Source organism: Oryzias melastigma, linkage group LG9, assembly GCF_002922805.2.
Source record: "Oryzias melastigma strain HK-1 linkage group LG9, ASM292280v2, whole genome shotgun sequence".
Classification (NCBI taxonomy): Eukaryota; Metazoa; Chordata; class Actinopteri; order Beloniformes; family Adrianichthyidae; genus Oryzias; species Oryzias melastigma.
This window is the reverse complement of record NC_050520.1, coordinates 21,258,122-21,274,118: the sequence shown is the minus strand read 5'-3', so window position 1 is coordinate 21,274,118 and position 15,997 is coordinate 21,258,122. Positions and strand designations below refer to the sequence as shown.

The window sequence follows — 15,997 nt, the reverse complement described above, 5'->3', positions numbered from 1 at the left end:
TGATTGGTTCGAGTGGGTCAGAGTCACCTTTTAAGGGGAACTACAGTAAGTGATATATGTATATGTGGAAGTTATTCCCATTTTAAACTGACCAATAAGATGCCTCAATGAAAGTATCTAGTTTCACATTGAACATTTGACATTCTTTCAAGTGGTAGAGTTGTGGACTTCCAATAAGCTCATTTGTAATTGGCCAGAAGGATCGTCATAGTAACTATGATTTAAACTGACTGACCTATCACTGATTACTGGTTTCATCTGTATAGCAAAAAATTAAAAAAAAAAAAAAAAACTGAATTGGCTTCATTTCATTGGAGCTGGATGGACGCATTTTCTATTGGTGCGGTCTCACTCACTTGGTCCAGTTTTTATAGACGATATGAAAACATTTTCTGTTTAAATCGCATATTAAATATGTAATATTATATATCTAGAGCTAAAGGTGTCAAATAAGATCAGAGATTGACTACAAAACTTGCATTTATTTTTTAAATGTATAAACAACTAGAATTAAAACTTTATTTCAAACTTTTTTTCAGACAGTCAAGATTTTCCTCCCTTGTCAACATACAGTCTTTTTTATCCTTATAATTATTGAATGTTTCCAACATGAGACCCTAATTGATTATTTATGCATCTTTTGTGTCCCATTAAGGCAAAAAAAAAAAACAGAAAAAAAAAACACTCATGTTCTTAACTCATGGATGTTGTTATGAAGGTTTTCAAGCGTCTAAAATGACCATTTGTCTGTTCTGGCCTCCACGGATTTGACCAAATCCTTTCCGAGCACCTGGAAGTCCTCCAGTATCGCTTCCACATTGGGAACAGTTTTTGCCTCATTGCCAGTTACCTTCACGGTCCGAGCAGACACCTGTGAGGTCTGGTGAGAGGGAAGTGAGAACATGTCAGCTCAAAGAAACTATAATACTAGCCGTTTTACATTGTTGAAGGACTCACCTTAAAGGGTGCAGGGGCAAAGGCCTTGGGTTTCCATAGAACTGCAATCACTGTTCCTCCATAGGGGTCACAGAAAAAGAGGGCCAGGTCTCCAAACGCCTCCTACAACAAATACATATTTCTAATTCAATAAAAACTATCTTTATTGCCACAAAAAGGTTTTATTGGCCAAAAAAGTCCAAACTTACTCTGAGCTCCGACAGATAGAGGAACACAGGGTTGTAGTCGATGACTGGCAGAGCCCCCCCAGAGTGGGCAGCACCCTGGGCCATGACACCTCTGCTGAAGTTGACAGATGGGGGGTCCACGGCCTGGCTGAGCAGCGGCACCTGCTTTGGGTGGAGGTGAATTAAGACGTCGTAGGCATCCAGGGGAGGACGCATCACCACCTAAAGAAACAAACAGGCGGGACACGTCCAAATGCTAAGATTTCTACTCCACTCAGCATTTACACTCAAACGAGAGCCTTTCCCTCACCCTGACATCTTGTATCCGTTTGCCATCCATCAGCTGACACTCCAGGACTTTCAGGCTTTCAGCTGCAACTGTCATCACTCGCTGGAGCATCTGAAACAAAAACAAAAGGGTTGAAGGCCTTTCTTTGACCGCATTCTGACGACATGTCATTATTGCATTTACACAATGTTTACAGAGAGTTCGTTAGCACCAATTATAACCATATGGAATGAATTACTAATCTGTGTGAGGAATGAAAAACATAATTTAAGAAGAAATGACAATATAATGAAGCACAAATGAGGAATGTTCCCACCAGGGTAGTTGCTGTCACTAGTTTTGTTCACAGGCTGACAGAAAAAAAAGCTTTTTTGACGACATAATTTATGAGGACTTTAAGCACAAGCTCCTGATTTAGGAAATTACCAAATAACTTATTTATAACCTGCTCTAAAAGTTTACTCGAGGCTATTTTGGTAAACATTTTCAAACAAAATATCCAACTGAGCAACTTTTCGGTTTAAAAACATCAAAAGCAGATGGAAAATAAAGTCTGCAAGGATATTAGCAGTTTGCTGCTTAAACCGAAGATGTGATCTGACAGAACCTGAATTCTAGGATCTCGTTCATCTACCAGTGAAGTGTCAGCATAGAGCGTAAAAACAGACCAATAAATTGACTTCAGGACAGTCACACCCGCTGTCTTGTTATTGTCTAGCCAACTTCTTGTGTAATTTGCAAAGCTACTTTCTACCATCTGATCTGGCTTTTTACTCCAAACCCTTCATTTCAGACACGATGATGAATCGCAACACAACTGAGTGTTTTGGCTATAACTTCACAAATAAGCAAGGGTGTGGCACAAATAGACAGATGGCAGTTGTATGTGTCATTTAGGCTTCTAGAAAAAACAATTTAAACTCAAATATTTTTCAGGTTTGTGGTGAGAAAAACTAAACACACACATTTAAGAGTGAGTTAAAACTATCTGCCCTCTAGTGGTTATTCCGTGGAATTGCAGGAGACGAGAGGAGAGTATTTTCTTTTTGAATCATAAATATCTCTTCACAAAGTTACAAACATGAACAAAATAAAACACATTTCTAAACCTTGAAATGTGTAAAAGTACTGTTAATTTGTCATTGTTCTTTTCTTTAGTAAATAAAACATAAAGATGGACTTTAACGTAAACGAAGCTGGTGGTGACGTCTTTGTTAGGGCGTCCCAGAACGCACTGCTCTTGATCTGAGCTTCCAATATAAAGGAGGATGTTGGGAGCACCTCAACGTGGTCTGGGGTCGCACTTGCTGCAGGATCAAGGTCGGCGAGCGCAGGAAACTTATCTGGGTCAGCTCCACACCATGCAAGCCTGGGGTGTGTTTGTCTTCTGTTCTCTACTACGAGCCACTGCATGCTTTTCCAGCTACGACTACGTCCAAACAGAGGAGTACAAAACAAAATACCTGAAAGATTTGGCTACAGTAGAGGACGGCGATGAGAAGCAGCTGGTGAGCTACAGTGTTCCACCAAAACAAAACCAAGGCTGTGATTTTCAACTCTCCATCATCTTACTGAAAGCTGATTTTTTTCTTTTTTACAGATCAATGATTTACACCAAGTTTTGGAAAGGCTTCAGAGCATCCAGTTTCCTGCTCTGAGGAAAAAGCATGGATATCTCCCTGCGGTGAGCATTGGAAAAACTCAAATTCTATCTCCAGATTTTTTTAAGCCACTCATTTCAGACGAGTCTAAACGATGAGTGTGTTTCCAGTGTGATCCGGGGGAACAGTGTGCGCTGAGAAAAGGCTCCCGGATTGGAAAACTGTGCGACTGCTCTCTGCCGAGGACATGCAACTCTTTTCTCCACCGATGTTTTTGATTCTGCACTTCTAATACATGTAAAAAAAATAACCTGAATGCTTGTAATGATATTTGATGGTGTAACTCTTGAACATATTTGTTTTTTTACTAAATATAGTGACCAAATGAAGCCCTGACTGCATTATTTGACTGTTTGTTTGCACTGACCTGTACAGTAGGGGCGCGTTTGGTCCACATAGACGAGTTTTTGTCATTAGGCGTTGCTATAAACATGACAGGCAAAGACTCCCTGGAGGCCATGAAGCTGTTCTTGATCTCTGTGTAGTCTGCAGCTGCACGTGACAGAAACATGAACAATAATAGTAAGTGGTAGAGACGGAGCAGTTGGAAGAACAGGATGTTAAAGTATGCAGAGAGTGTAACTGGAAGGAGGTCAGAGTGTGTGTGTGTGTGTGTGTGTCAAAGCCCTGCCTGTGAGCTGGTTGTTGAGGTTGACGATCAGCGGGTTGTTCCTCCACTCAAAGGAAGAGAGCAGATGAAGGAAGCGAAGGAAGCCCACCTGAGGAGAGCTGAGGACAACAGACAAACTGGGTCACGTGATCTCCGGGCCCAAACAGGGAATCTGGGACAAAGCGGTTTCCAGGTATTAGAACTTTGTTTATGAATCAAAAGGAAGTGGTTACCCTGGAGGAGTGAAGGGTGCAGGCTGCAGGAACAGAGACGCCACCAGCAGATCGGCTGTATCCTCTGTGATATCATCAGCGAAGAGCTGAGCAGCCAGCCAGCGTTTGGCCAGGCGGCAAACGGCACCGAAACACGAGTACTCCTGCTGGAGCCTACCGTGAAAACAAGAGAGGAGCACAAGCAAGAAAACGTGAGAAAAAAATAGTCAGAAAAAGTACGCATTTTTAGCAATTTGAAGGCAAACTCTTCTCTAACTTACCCGTGTAATGTGCTGGTAAGTAGAGGCTTGTGAATGGTGGCCATCTCCAGCTGCTGAGCTTCCTCGTTGTCCCTCACCACCAGCAGGCCCTCTGGCGTCACGCTCTCCCTCAGCACCTGAGGCTCGCGATGGTATGCCACCTGGATTCGAAACGCCAAGCCATCCTGCAGACAACAGGAGATTGGCACTAAATATCATCCAGGCCCCGCCCCACTGACCCACATAAACCTCGAGGGGACTGATGACCTGAAATTCCCAACATGAAATATTTTAAGCAAATTTCAACAAATTGTAAACCCCAAACATTGGATTTTAATATGATCATCCCTCAATTGAAACATTTAAAGGACAGATAAAAAGTAACACTAAAAGAGAACCGATATTTTACTGTTATTCTGAGTGATGGACGATATTGACTTTTTACAAGAGATACCAATATCCAGTATGATCCAGCCTCATGCAGCCGATGCAGATACTCAACCAATATTATTTCAAATACTTGAGAAAAAATATTTGAAAGTACAAAGTAAGAGTGCATGGCCCTTATGTATTCCAACAAACCTGCAGAACTAGTTTTAATGCAAATAAATTGAACAGGGAGTACAAAGACTATTAGCTTTTTCAGTCTGCTATACATCTATAAATAGATAAAGTTCTTTTCAGTGGTCAGAACAAGTGTTGTAGCAAGTACAATTCTTCAATACAAATAATGCCTGATTTAATAACATACAAAATAAATACTTTAATCTTAAAGTGCAAAAATGACTACTTTGTTTTAAACTGAAGTGCAAAATAAATGGTTGTTTATAGAAACATTGGCATATGCTTGGATTCTAACAGATTAGAATCAGCGCACCTCTCCGCTTGAATATTGTGTGTTTTAGCCTGGTGTTTGGACAGGTTACTGGGGTTCCCGGTCTTTCTGTTACGGTTTGTTACATCTGATAGCACAGGGGTCATAACTTGAATAAAATATGAATGAGGAAGAAAACAAACCTTCCAGACATCCAGGTGTGAAGGGCAGGCTCTGCATGTGTAATTGTGCTGCTTCTTCAACAACTCGGCGAGTCGAATGTGGAAGGCGCTTCGAATGTGGCGGATTGCCAGACGGTCATGAGGCCATTTTCCACTTCCCTCCATGTGGCAGATCACTACCCCGGTTATAAAGGACAACATTAGTCACCATAGCTATGCAGGTGACACACAGATATATATATATATATATATATATATATTACAATGACACCAGGAGACCAAGACCCTGTACAGGCTCTTGGTAGATGGACTAGGACATTAATGACTGAATGTGTCGGATAAATAAAAAAAAACTGAGGTTATTCTCTTAGGAGCTAAAGAGTGTCATGAAATGTACAAAGGCAATAAGCTTAAATTAATTTACCTTGCAAGAGCAAAACCAGAAAATGACCGTATCAATTTTGATGCAAAGACACCAACTTTATATCAAAATTTAAGCAAAAAAAAACAACTTTTCTAGTATCTAATGGAGGAAGAACTAACCTGTGATGGGAGTGATGTATGCTGGACAGGGTTTTCCTTCCTTTGGAATCAGGGATCTGGAGGTCTTTTCCTTGTCAAAGAAGGTGTAGTCCACCTTCAGTGGCTGAGGTGGAAACACCTGTGAGGAACAGAAGAAAAATGATAACTCTTAAACAGTCAATACAAATGTTTTTAGGATAAATAATCAGCACCACACTATTTCCTGCAGCACTGGAAAGAGAAGTTCATCACTGTGAGCAAGAAGTCATACTTGTGTATATCTTAGAGCAGGATGGGCGCCTTGCACTGCAGTTATGGAGAGAGGAAGCCCTTCCAGGTTCCACAGCTTCCTGCTCAGGTCATCATAGGCCTGAACCACAGCTAAACTTTCCTCCTCGCCAGTAGTGGGCACCTGAAGAGGAAGAAAACGCATACATATGTAGCATAAAATAACTATTCATAAGACTCCAGCATTAACTGAACTCTACATTACCTCACTTCCTGTTTTAACAACGTCATCCATCCCCCCAACATGCCGGACAGAGGCTTCTGGGATATCCGCGTGGCTGAGGGAAAAACAAATCAGCTTTTTTTCCATTCTTTTTTTCCAAAGAAAAGCAAAATTATATATCAATCATTTCGTGTTAAATGCTAATAATTAATGTCATTTTGTGACAAAAACTCATTTTAGTCAATTGTTTTTATGTTGTGATAAAATAGGAATTTAAAAACGTGTGAAATGTTTTACACAAAGAGTTAGTGTGAGACTGGTTTTTACAAATCAAAAAGTTCATCTTTTTACAAGAAGGGTCAGACCTGAAAATGAAATAAAAACGTTCAAAGACAAGCTTTCCATAAAGACTTCTGTAACCCATTTCATTTCAAGCAAATGTTAACCGCTTTGAAAGTATTACAAAAATGTTTATTGCTTCACATATAAGAAATTTAGATTAGCCAAAATTACTCTTGACTTTCATATTTGAAGATCTGTGAAAGAAGCGTTGAAGAAGATTAAGCACAACTTAAGCTAATTTTGAAACAAACATTTATTGGACGGCCAAAAAAAATTGAATTAGGTTTTTAATTCTAAACAAAATAAATGATTTCAATTTGGATTAAAAATATCCCAATAGACCATAAAGAAAGTATATAAACCTCAAGCTCAAAATGATCAAATATGATTTGATTTAAGTGTGACTCAGAAAAACTGCCTTAAACAATTAAATTGTGTGTATTTTAAGGTCTAAGAATAAGTGATTGAAAAACCAGAGTTAGGCTAAAAAATGTTTGGTAAGCTGTAGCTTTGCCACTTATGCTTAAAAGTTACTGAATAATGAATGATTCATTAACCACATCGGCAATGATCCTTCTATGTTTTTTTTACTAATTAAAATGTGTTTTTTTTTCAGTTATATATTTCCTAAACGTTTCCTCTTACAGTTGGAGTAAATATGTGACGATCTGTTGGGGGACCAGTCGTTTCTGGCACATGCTCTCTCCTTCCCACAGCACAGCCTCGGTGATGGATCCATCCTGGAAGCGGCGCAGTTCGGAGCGCGAGCCCCACAGCTGACGGAACTCAACCGCCTTCCAAAAGACAAGGAGGATTTTTAATAAAGACAGAAAATAAACCAAAGATGAGGTTTTACGTGTTACAAAAGCTGGAAAAACAACTGTATGAAACAACCATCGTCATCCATGAGGGAAAAACACACTGATTTAATATTCGATAATAAAAAAAACAAAACAAAACAAGAGAATTTACCTTTGGGTTGTCTGCAGCTGGACCTTTTTCCAAAACAGAAGCTGCTAGCTCCGGTTTAAGAAGCAAACCAAAGGAAAGAGGAGGCTGAGCTTTATACTTTGGGGCTTCACCCTCTACAGACCACTGCAGACAAACAAAACAGAAATATCCTTTCTATGTTCAAATTGTTAACAAAACAGTTTAAAATAATCCCTCACAAACATTCTTACAACCTCAGGATCTGGAGCGAGGGAGTGGGTGAGCTGGTGAATCCTCTGACCAAGTCCCTGTTGAAGCAGCGACAGAATAAACGGGAGCGCCGCCTGGACGTAGTTTCCACTGAGATCCATCAAGTCGTTCAGGAGATTCTGTTTCTTGCAGGTGGACTGAAGCTTCACAAGGTCGCACAACCTGACCGGGAGTTTAAAGACAAACCAAAAGAGCTCAGAGAAGGAAGCTAGCAGCCTTCACGTCCATGTAAAAGTCTTAAAAAGAAAAGTGAAAAACAGAGGGAACATTTACAGGATTTTTTTTTTTTTTTTTATTATTATCATGGTATCAATATTTTTTCAACACCCAAATATTGTCACCCTTTAGATTGGAGATTTCTGTGATTCTGAGCAAATGTTCACATTTACTCAATCATAAATTGCTCCAGAGAGCTTTTCCAACTCCAACTCAATTTTCAACACTTCCTGGAATTTCTGTTTACCTCCAGGTTGTCCTGGGGAAACCCTTAAAGTATTTAGAGCATTATGAACTGAAAATGAAAACAGCATACTCATAATAGAAAAAAAACACTGGGAACGCTTTGAAAATAGATCAAAAGAAGGCAGTAGTGGGACTTTTTAAACCTTTTGTTGCAGATAATTTGTCCTTTTTCTCACTGATAAAAGCAAACCTACTGGAAGACGTGATCACTTGTCCTAATCATGGGTTTAGGAGTCATGAGAAGGCAGTGGAACCCATCTACAGTGGGCTCATCCCAGAACTGCATTGACAAAGACGCCTCGTGCTGCAGCTAAAAACCACAAGAAGAAACCAGGTCAAAACCACAAACCATCAACCCAAATACAGCTTCAACAAACTACTGGTTTCACGGTGTTCACCTGTTTGTAGGTACAAGCTGTCATGTCTGAGCACATGTTGAGATGTCCTGAAGGGTCGACAAACACAACCTGGAAAGCACTGTGGAACTCTGCAAGAGAAGGCTGTAGAGGAAAAAAAAGAACACAAAATGTATGGATCTCAATTTATCACTAAAAATATATACTCAAGCTTGTAAAAGCTATCTCACAGCTGTGGAGTCGGGGTTCTTGGCAAGACTGATTCCATTCACTGTCAGGTCTGTCGATGCTGAAATAGAAATATCAATTTAGTTAACTATACAAAGAAATTATAACAGCTAAAATTGAAATAACAGATCATGTTTACATAAAAATGCATGTTGCTGTTATCTTACCTAGGAAGTTTAAGCTGTTTCGAAGCAGCTGATAGGCCGTCATGTTGTTGCTGACTCTGTGAGTGGTCAGAAGATAAGCCACCAGCATCGAGGCATGGAAGCCACTAAAACAACCGGTGCCCTACGAGACAATGAAACTTGTCTGAGATGAACATGTTTGTAGCAAAAAAACAAGAAAGGAACTGGCTGACCCAGTCCAAGCTCCCAACCTGGTCAAGCTGTCTTTGGTGAAGCCAAACTTTGAGTAACGCCACGCCGTCAGTGAAAGCCGAGCACTGGGAGCTAACGGCAGATAGAAACTGGAGGTGAGCTCTCGGCAGTAAATCTCCCAGAACAGAGCTGTTGTAATGAGGAGTAGGAGGGTCACTGGATTCTGAAATAAACAATTTTCATCTCATTAAACTCCAAGTTAAACTGAAATTTTGAGACTCAACATTTGTTCACAGCTGAACACCCGAGTGAGATTACAAAGATACACAGTTAGAACTTTATGTATTACCAGGTTGGGCCGTCTGCACTCCAGTGTACCATTCTGTACGGACATTATTCCTTTGGGGGTGGAAACGGTTGGGCTTGAAGAATCCAGGAGGAGGACAAGCGTGAAGACGAACCGTAAAACTGGACGAGTCTTTACCTGAAGAGGATCAGAAAAATCACAAGATGGATCATCAAAAAAAAAATAAAAAATCAAACTCAAAACAAGAGAATATTACAATTTTCTGACAAAATTTAGGATTTAAAAGTAACCCAAAGTTAAACGTGGATTTTATTACAGTTTTAAAGAAAATATTACCTGGAGGAGTCAACACCAGTACTGGTCGGAGGCGGTTCCCATGAAGACAGGAATACCGCAAAGTACCAACTTCAGAGGAGGATGAGAGATGCTGGGCAAGGCCTGCAAGGTATAGAGCCCTCTTTCTTGGATACCTTTGATTTAAAAAATCTTTTTCTTGTAGAACTTCCTGAAAAAAAAAGTTGGTAATTGAGAGGACATCTGAACTAAGTCAATTGCTTCTATGTTGTGATAAAAGCAAGCTAATTAAAACACATTTAAAGGTTTGAGTGTGGACTCACAGCAGGGATTGTGACAGCCAGGTCTACCCTAATGTGGGGTTTAATACACGTCCCAAGAGGGTAGCTACCAATCAGATTGACGGAAGCTGGTGGTGTCATGTAAAACTTTCCTTTTGTTGCTTTGGGCATCAGAAGAAAAGGAACTTTCACTGATCCAGACAGCCAAGACAGGTCGCTTACCTGAACACACACAGTCAGACAATATTACAACTGCTGTTGCAGGTGCAGATGTGAGTGATAGAGCTGAACCTGTGCTACGCACCTCGACTTTTGGTGAAGTTGGAACAGTTTGAAGATGCTCTGTGACATTTGCAATGAAGGAATCGATTTGCTGCCTCCTCCGCTCACTCAAGACCACCTCTTTCAGCAGCTCTTCCATCTGTCAGACATTATATTCCAGGGTTTTAAAGACCCACTTGAAACAAAATCTTGTTTTGAACATGTTTGTATGTCACTTTTCTAATGATGCAAAGACATGCTTAAAGAAAAGTGGATTCAAAATTGCACTACTGAGTTTTTCTTTATTTATTGTCATGAATCAGGAGCAGATGGTGTTTAAAAAAGACTATCTGTGATGTAGAAAATACACTAGGCGGGCGATGAGCTCCCTGCTTCGCCCACAACTCAGAGGGGAATTTCTAATGAATTATTGGCACTATGCAGAAACTAAATCCAAGAAAACTACATGTTTTTAATAATTTTGGCTAAAAACAGCAAAATCATAAATAAAAGACCTATGGGAGGGCATTTAAAATAGGTCAAAAGATTATTGGAGAGGGGCTTTAAGAAGAATGCTGGAACGTTTGTGTAATTGTTCAACAATCTCACCTGCATTTTGAGGAGACTGCAATGAAACAAGCTTTCAGCCTCTTTCAGCTGGTTCAGCTCTTCTGCTGACGGAGGTCTGTAGAGATCATTTCTTGACAGCTTGACTGGGTGATAGACCACCTCTTCTGAGGGGACCCCAGGTTTGCTCCTTTTAGCTTGGACAGCAGGCTGATCCTCATCATGACTCGAGTCTGAAACAAGCATCTGTACAACAAAGTCATCAGATAAAACACCCGTGTTCGTGAGTCGACATATTTAATCGTTAATATATTTTGTAAGCATGTTTCTAGTACCGTAGACCTCAATATATGTGATTTATTTAAACACAATTCAATTAGACGAGTCTGAACGCGCTCAGAAAGAGAAACAAAACTTCTCTACTAATTCACACAGAAATCGTTTTAGAAACATCCGTGCAACTCAGAGGAAAATGTATTTACTAAAGAAAACCTTTTAAAAATTAAAGCGCTAAAATAACAGCGAACATCGTCTGTCATACCTCTTCACTTGGCTGCTTTTTCTTCTTCATTGCGGAAAGGTTTTAAAGTAATAAAAAAGTTGAAATGTAAAAATGAATAACCAACACAGCACCTTCTTTTTTTGCACTCACATGTGCTGAGGGACTAGCTAACTTGCTAGTGATGAAAATATTTCACTGATTGGTTGCCAACCTGCATAGCGGACTACTCATTGGCCAATCTATTCACAAATACCGCCTTCTTTTACAGTTCGGTTGAGTAAGCAGAGTTTCAATCTTTAGCGCCGCTCTTGTGGTTGGAGGTATTCTTACAATGAGCAACAACCACAATAAACAGTTTTGAAGTGTCAAGACTTTTTAAGTGCTTTCAATTTCATATCTGATATTATTTGCCTGTTGTTGATATCAGAACTTCACATTTTTCTTCCTTTTCTTACACATATAAGCATCAGAGATAAGGTGAATGCAAAAATTGTAAGTAAATAATTTTCCATAAATAGTTTTGCTGTGAAAAGGTTTTTCACCCTAAAATAATTTAGAAACTTTGATTACTTTACAAAATTGGTACAAATATTTTTTACTCATTTTATTTCACTCTAGTCAGACATTTGATGGCATAAAATATATATAACGACAAAAATCACAATATTTTTGCTAATTTTGTTGATTCTAGATGATGGCAAATTCTCTTTATTGTCTTTTTAGTTTTCAAATTAATGTTATTGATTTTTTATAGTTTTATAACAATACAACTCCATCTCTGTGCTGCAGTGCACAGCTTCAACTTCATTGATTTCAACTGAAAACTTCATTATGGAAAAAAGATTGTAAAAAGTCCAAATTAAAGATAACACGTAAAAATTGTAATACAATGTAATGCATCTTATGCAATAGCAATAAATGATGTTTTGCATTATAAAAATTATGTTAATGTAATAGAAATGTGTTTTTTTTTTCTATTTGCAGTAACAAAATATGTGTTTGTTGTCCTATTTTGTTATAACTACAAACAGTGTGAACACTAAAGGAAAAATTACATTTTTCCAAAAAAATTAAGATTTTTGGTTTAGTTTACCTATAAGAAGGATGACCAACGGGGTGCATGCAGGTCTCTTCTAAAAATAGCACAACTCACTTGTGAGCCACATCTAAAATTAAATTTTATTCTGTTGCCATTTTTGAATTACACTTGCATTCGCATAGATTTAAAGATTAAAACGTCTTAAAAATATGTTGATGATACATGAACTTTAGATAAGTTTAGGTGACCTTGGATCTACTCCAGTTCAAAGATCATTCATTTTGTTAAATATACTGCAGATTTGGTCATTAGTACAAAATGTGACAAGATTTGTTTAAAAAATGTGTAAGTGGATTTTTCTTTAACATTACATAACTGATAAACATGGAACAGCATAGTGGATATGGGATGTATGAAATGTAGAGATGTAAATGATCATCTGAAACAATTACTGAGATTAATTAAGTGCTAAATATTGATATTTTTTTCCTAGCTTGTTGTCATTATTGATAATTATGGTGATTGGATTGGAAATGTATGTGTAATCTCTTGAAGTCTCAATAAATCCTAAAAAATATTGTGAAGACATTCAAAGAATATAAAAAAAATATATGTATTTATTGAAAATATTAATCTTTAAACATCTATATAGAAATATTATGCTTTTCTTTTGTTCCAGTAACTGAAGTGTTACTAAATTTCAATGACTTGAATTAGTATTTTATTGAACATGAGAATTAATTACTCAAATGAATCTTGGCTGGTCAAATCAGCTGCAGGAAAAGCCATAACTTGAGTAATTATATGTTTTCTTTTTTTAACTGTGAGATTAATTTTTGTTATTTCCTAGTGTTCCTCTTGTTGCAAATTGAGACAATAGCAATAATTCCATACAAAATGATAGATTTCCTAATTTTTTTAAGTACGTTTTTTTCCCAAAAAAGATTGTTAAATTGTCTTTCCTTTTTTGTTTATTTCTTCTTTTTTATGCATTTCAGTGCAAAAATAAAGTCTGTTTTTGTCTTTGTAGTTAAGCTGTTCAAAGCAGCTGCAGGAAAGCAAAAATGTGTGTAGTAATGTAAGCATTATTATTTTCATAAATTATTTAAGTCAGCCAAGGGAAGTATTTTTAAATAAATGTTCTACTTTGCTTGCTTTAAGTAAGTTTGTTCCAAAAGGTGGTTACATTATCTTTCTTTTCTTGTTTGATCTATCACGTTGTATTTTAAAAGTTTATGAATAAACCCTTATTGAAATGAAGCATTGTTTTTTTTTTTTTTTTTTAATTTCCTAAGCAATTTCATGTCCCCAGACAAAGATGTTGGAGTATCTTTAAAAATTTCTATGGTTTCTCCTTCAAAGTCATCAAGGTAAACACAGTTTTCGCTTGTGAAAGACTGATGAATGATTTTTCATGTTAAAATCAATTATAGAACTTGAAGCACAACAAATAAATTTAAAAAAGTCAAAATTTTAAGGCAACAGGTTTAAATATTTTTTTTTAATGCTGAAGTCCATCCAGCTAAAACTTATGTTTTTCTTCTAAATCAAAAGTTTGAAATGTCAAGTTTTATGGTGTTATTAGTGTTAGTTAGTGTTAGTTTTTTAATAAAATATTTGATGGTTTTAAGAGTTGTTTGGTTTTTATTTTGTTAATTTCTATTGAGTGTAAACTGAAAATTGTGAGCATTTGACACTAAAAAAGCCAGGAATCCAATTTGTAAAAACGTGGTTACTAAGACAGGTTTTTAAAGAATTGAAGATTTATGTTTTCACGTTTTTTTGTTTATTAAATCATTATCATCCCAACAGAAACACTGTCAGACAGCTGTTCTCATGTGACATCATCTTCTTGTTCAAACATCTGGTCTGTGTCTCATCCTCCTGCCGGGTGTGGTGGCGCACGCCTGTAATCCAAGCTTCATGGAGGCTGAGGCTGGAGGATGGTTGGAGCTCAGGAGCTCTGAGCTGCAGTGGACTATGTTGATCGGGTGTCCACACTCCGTTCGGTATCGATATGGTCTTCCTGGGGGAGCCCGGGACAACCAGGTCGTCTAAGGAGGGGTGAATCGGCCCAGGTCGGAAACGGAGCAGGTCAAAGCCCGCGTGCTGTTCAGTGGTGGGATCACACCTGAGAGTAGATGCTGAAGTGCAGCCTGAGCAACACATCCAGACCCAGTCTTTTGACAAACTCTCTGCTCTTCATCACAACACTCTGACAACACAACCTCCACCACAGATACACATCTTACAGCAGCTTCTTTAAACTTTCTGTCTTCTCTGTTCATTCAAAACCACTTTGTTCTTCTTGCTGCTGCACTGCCCCCTCCTGGACAACAGAAGCAACAGCACCAAACAAAAGTGAACAGTACAAAAAGATTGTTTTCCCCCTTCTCCAATTCATTAATTTATTTATTAATTTGGGGGAGTGCGTAATTTTGAAATTTATTTGGAATCGTATCTCAAAAATACTAAAAATATCAAAAGAATATTTTTTTATTTCTGAAACTAAAAATCAGTCTTTTTAATCTAATGTATTAATCAATCTCTTTACATTAGTGTTACAATATGTTTTTCTTTGTGAACTGAGGTGTTGCTAAATGTATGTGACTGAATCAGTATTTTATTGAATATGAAAGTTAGTTATTCTAATGTAGTTCAGTTGGTCAAAGCAGCAGCAGGAAAAGACAACATGTCATGTTTACATTTTATCTGTCTTAATTTTAAGTATTATTATTTTTCATGTTTTTCTTGCTACAAATTCTGCCAAGGAAAGTAATTTTAAAGAAATGATAAACGTTCTAGTTTTTCAAGTATTTTTTTCCGAAGGTTGTTAAAAATCTCTGAAGTATGTTTATTCCTTCATGTTTGTTACATTTTACTGCAAAAGCAAAGTCTGTTTTTTACAAGGATATTTATTGAACCCTTTTGAAATGAAACATTAAAGTTTATATTTTATATTTGGCAAATGATTTCATGTCCCCGGATAAAGATGTCAGTCTAAATATATTTTAGTTCTGTGGTTTCTCCTTCAAAGTCAGAATGAGGGAAACACAAATCCAGTCTGCTGATCTGTGAAAGACTGATGAAGACAATTTTTCACGTTAAAATCATTTAAATGAGTTGAAGCACAAAAAGACAATAAAAAGTTTAAACATAAGAAAGTTGACGTTTTAAGGCAACTGGTTGCATTCATTTTTTAAATGTTGAAGTCCAACTGAAAATTTAGATTTTCTTCTAAATCAAGCATTTGAGGTGTCAACTCATCCTAGATTTATGAATTTTATATAAAAAAAAATATGTATAAATACTAAGTCTTCATATTCTTGGGAAAAGTTTACTGTTACCTTTGAGTTTTACATTTTTTTGCAAAAGATGATTTAAATAATACAATATTCAATTTTTTACTGTTATTTCATCGTTCAAAGTAAAAGTTATGTTTTTATTATTATTATTATTATTTGTATTTAAATTATTATACACACTCTAAGAAATGAAATGCTGGATTTACCTAACAGAGTTATGGCAACCAGTTACACACAACTGGGTTAGGTAATCATAAACTAATTAATACACTTAGTTCAGAAGAAGTTTTAAATAAATCTGATGTAACAAGAATAATCAAATACAAGTTATTTTAGCTATTTTTAATTATTTAAACTTCATAATGGTAATCAGCTATTTTGATTTTTAATAAAGGGAATATATATATACAT

The 15,997-nt window shown here is 37.2% G+C and overlaps 2 protein-coding genes across 2 annotated transcripts; one reads left to right on the top strand and one right to left on the bottom strand.

Moving 5' to 3' along the window:
* Nucleotides 1–462: 462 nt before the first annotated feature.
* On the bottom strand, nucleotides 463–11,434 carry nol6 (nucleolar protein 6 (RNA-associated)). The gene is made up of 26 exons (XM_024275875.2): nucleotides 11,282–11,434; nucleotides 10,783–10,986; nucleotides 10,217–10,333; nucleotides 9,955–10,134; nucleotides 9,674–9,842; nucleotides 9,380–9,514; nucleotides 9,090–9,253; nucleotides 8,881–9,001; nucleotides 8,716–8,774; nucleotides 8,528–8,629; nucleotides 8,324–8,439; nucleotides 7,652–7,829; nucleotides 7,440–7,562; nucleotides 7,113–7,261; nucleotides 6,168–6,240; nucleotides 5,946–6,086; nucleotides 5,696–5,813; nucleotides 5,174–5,328; nucleotides 4,178–4,341; nucleotides 3,918–4,070; nucleotides 3,706–3,803; nucleotides 3,442–3,566; nucleotides 1,435–1,524; nucleotides 1,146–1,346; nucleotides 958–1,059; nucleotides 463–880 (listed from the first exon to the last, which is right to left on the bottom strand). The coding sequence occupies exons 1-26, from the start codon at nucleotides 11,309–11,311 to the stop codon at nucleotides 731–733; spliced, it is 3,417 nt and encodes a 1,138-aa protein (XP_024131643.1). The 5' UTR covers nucleotides 11,312–11,434; the 3' UTR covers nucleotides 463–730.
* LOC112148635 (cocaine- and amphetamine-regulated transcript protein) lies at nucleotides 2,611–3,428 on the top strand. The gene is made up of 3 exons (XM_024275876.2): nucleotides 2,611–2,921; nucleotides 3,014–3,097; nucleotides 3,185–3,428. Exons 1-3 carry the CDS (start codon nucleotides 2,682–2,684, stop codon nucleotides 3,290–3,292), a joined length of 432 nt encoding a protein of 143 aa, XP_024131644.1. The 5' UTR covers nucleotides 2,611–2,681; the 3' UTR covers nucleotides 3,293–3,428.
* Nucleotides 11,435–15,997: the final 4,563 nt, after the last annotated feature.

Bases quoted from the DNA above. Each gene is read 5' to 3' on its own strand.
- nol6 (XM_024275875.2), bottom strand. From the start codon at position 11,311: ATGAAGAAGAAAAAGCAGCCAAGTGAAGAG. The intron at 7,830-8,323 runs GTAGGTTTGCTT...ACTCCCGGTCAG, and splicing joins ACAAGTGATCACGTCTTCCA to GTTGTGCGACCTTGTGAAGC. The intron at 4,071-4,177 runs GTAAGTTAGAGA...TTTTCACGGTAG, and splicing joins CTTACCAGCACATTACACGG to GCTCCAGCAGGAGTACTCGT.
- LOC112148635 (XM_024275876.2), top strand. From the start codon at position 2,682: ATGTTGGGAGCACCTCAACGTGGTCTGGGGTCGCACTTGCTGCAGGAT. The intron at 2,922-3,013 runs GTGAGCTACAGT...TCTTTTTTACAG, and splicing joins ACGGCGATGAGAAGCAGCTG to ATCAATGATTTACACCAAGT. The intron at 3,098-3,184 runs GTGAGCATTGGA...GTGTGTTTCCAG, and splicing joins AGCATGGATATCTCCCTGCG to TGTGATCCGGGGGAACAGTG.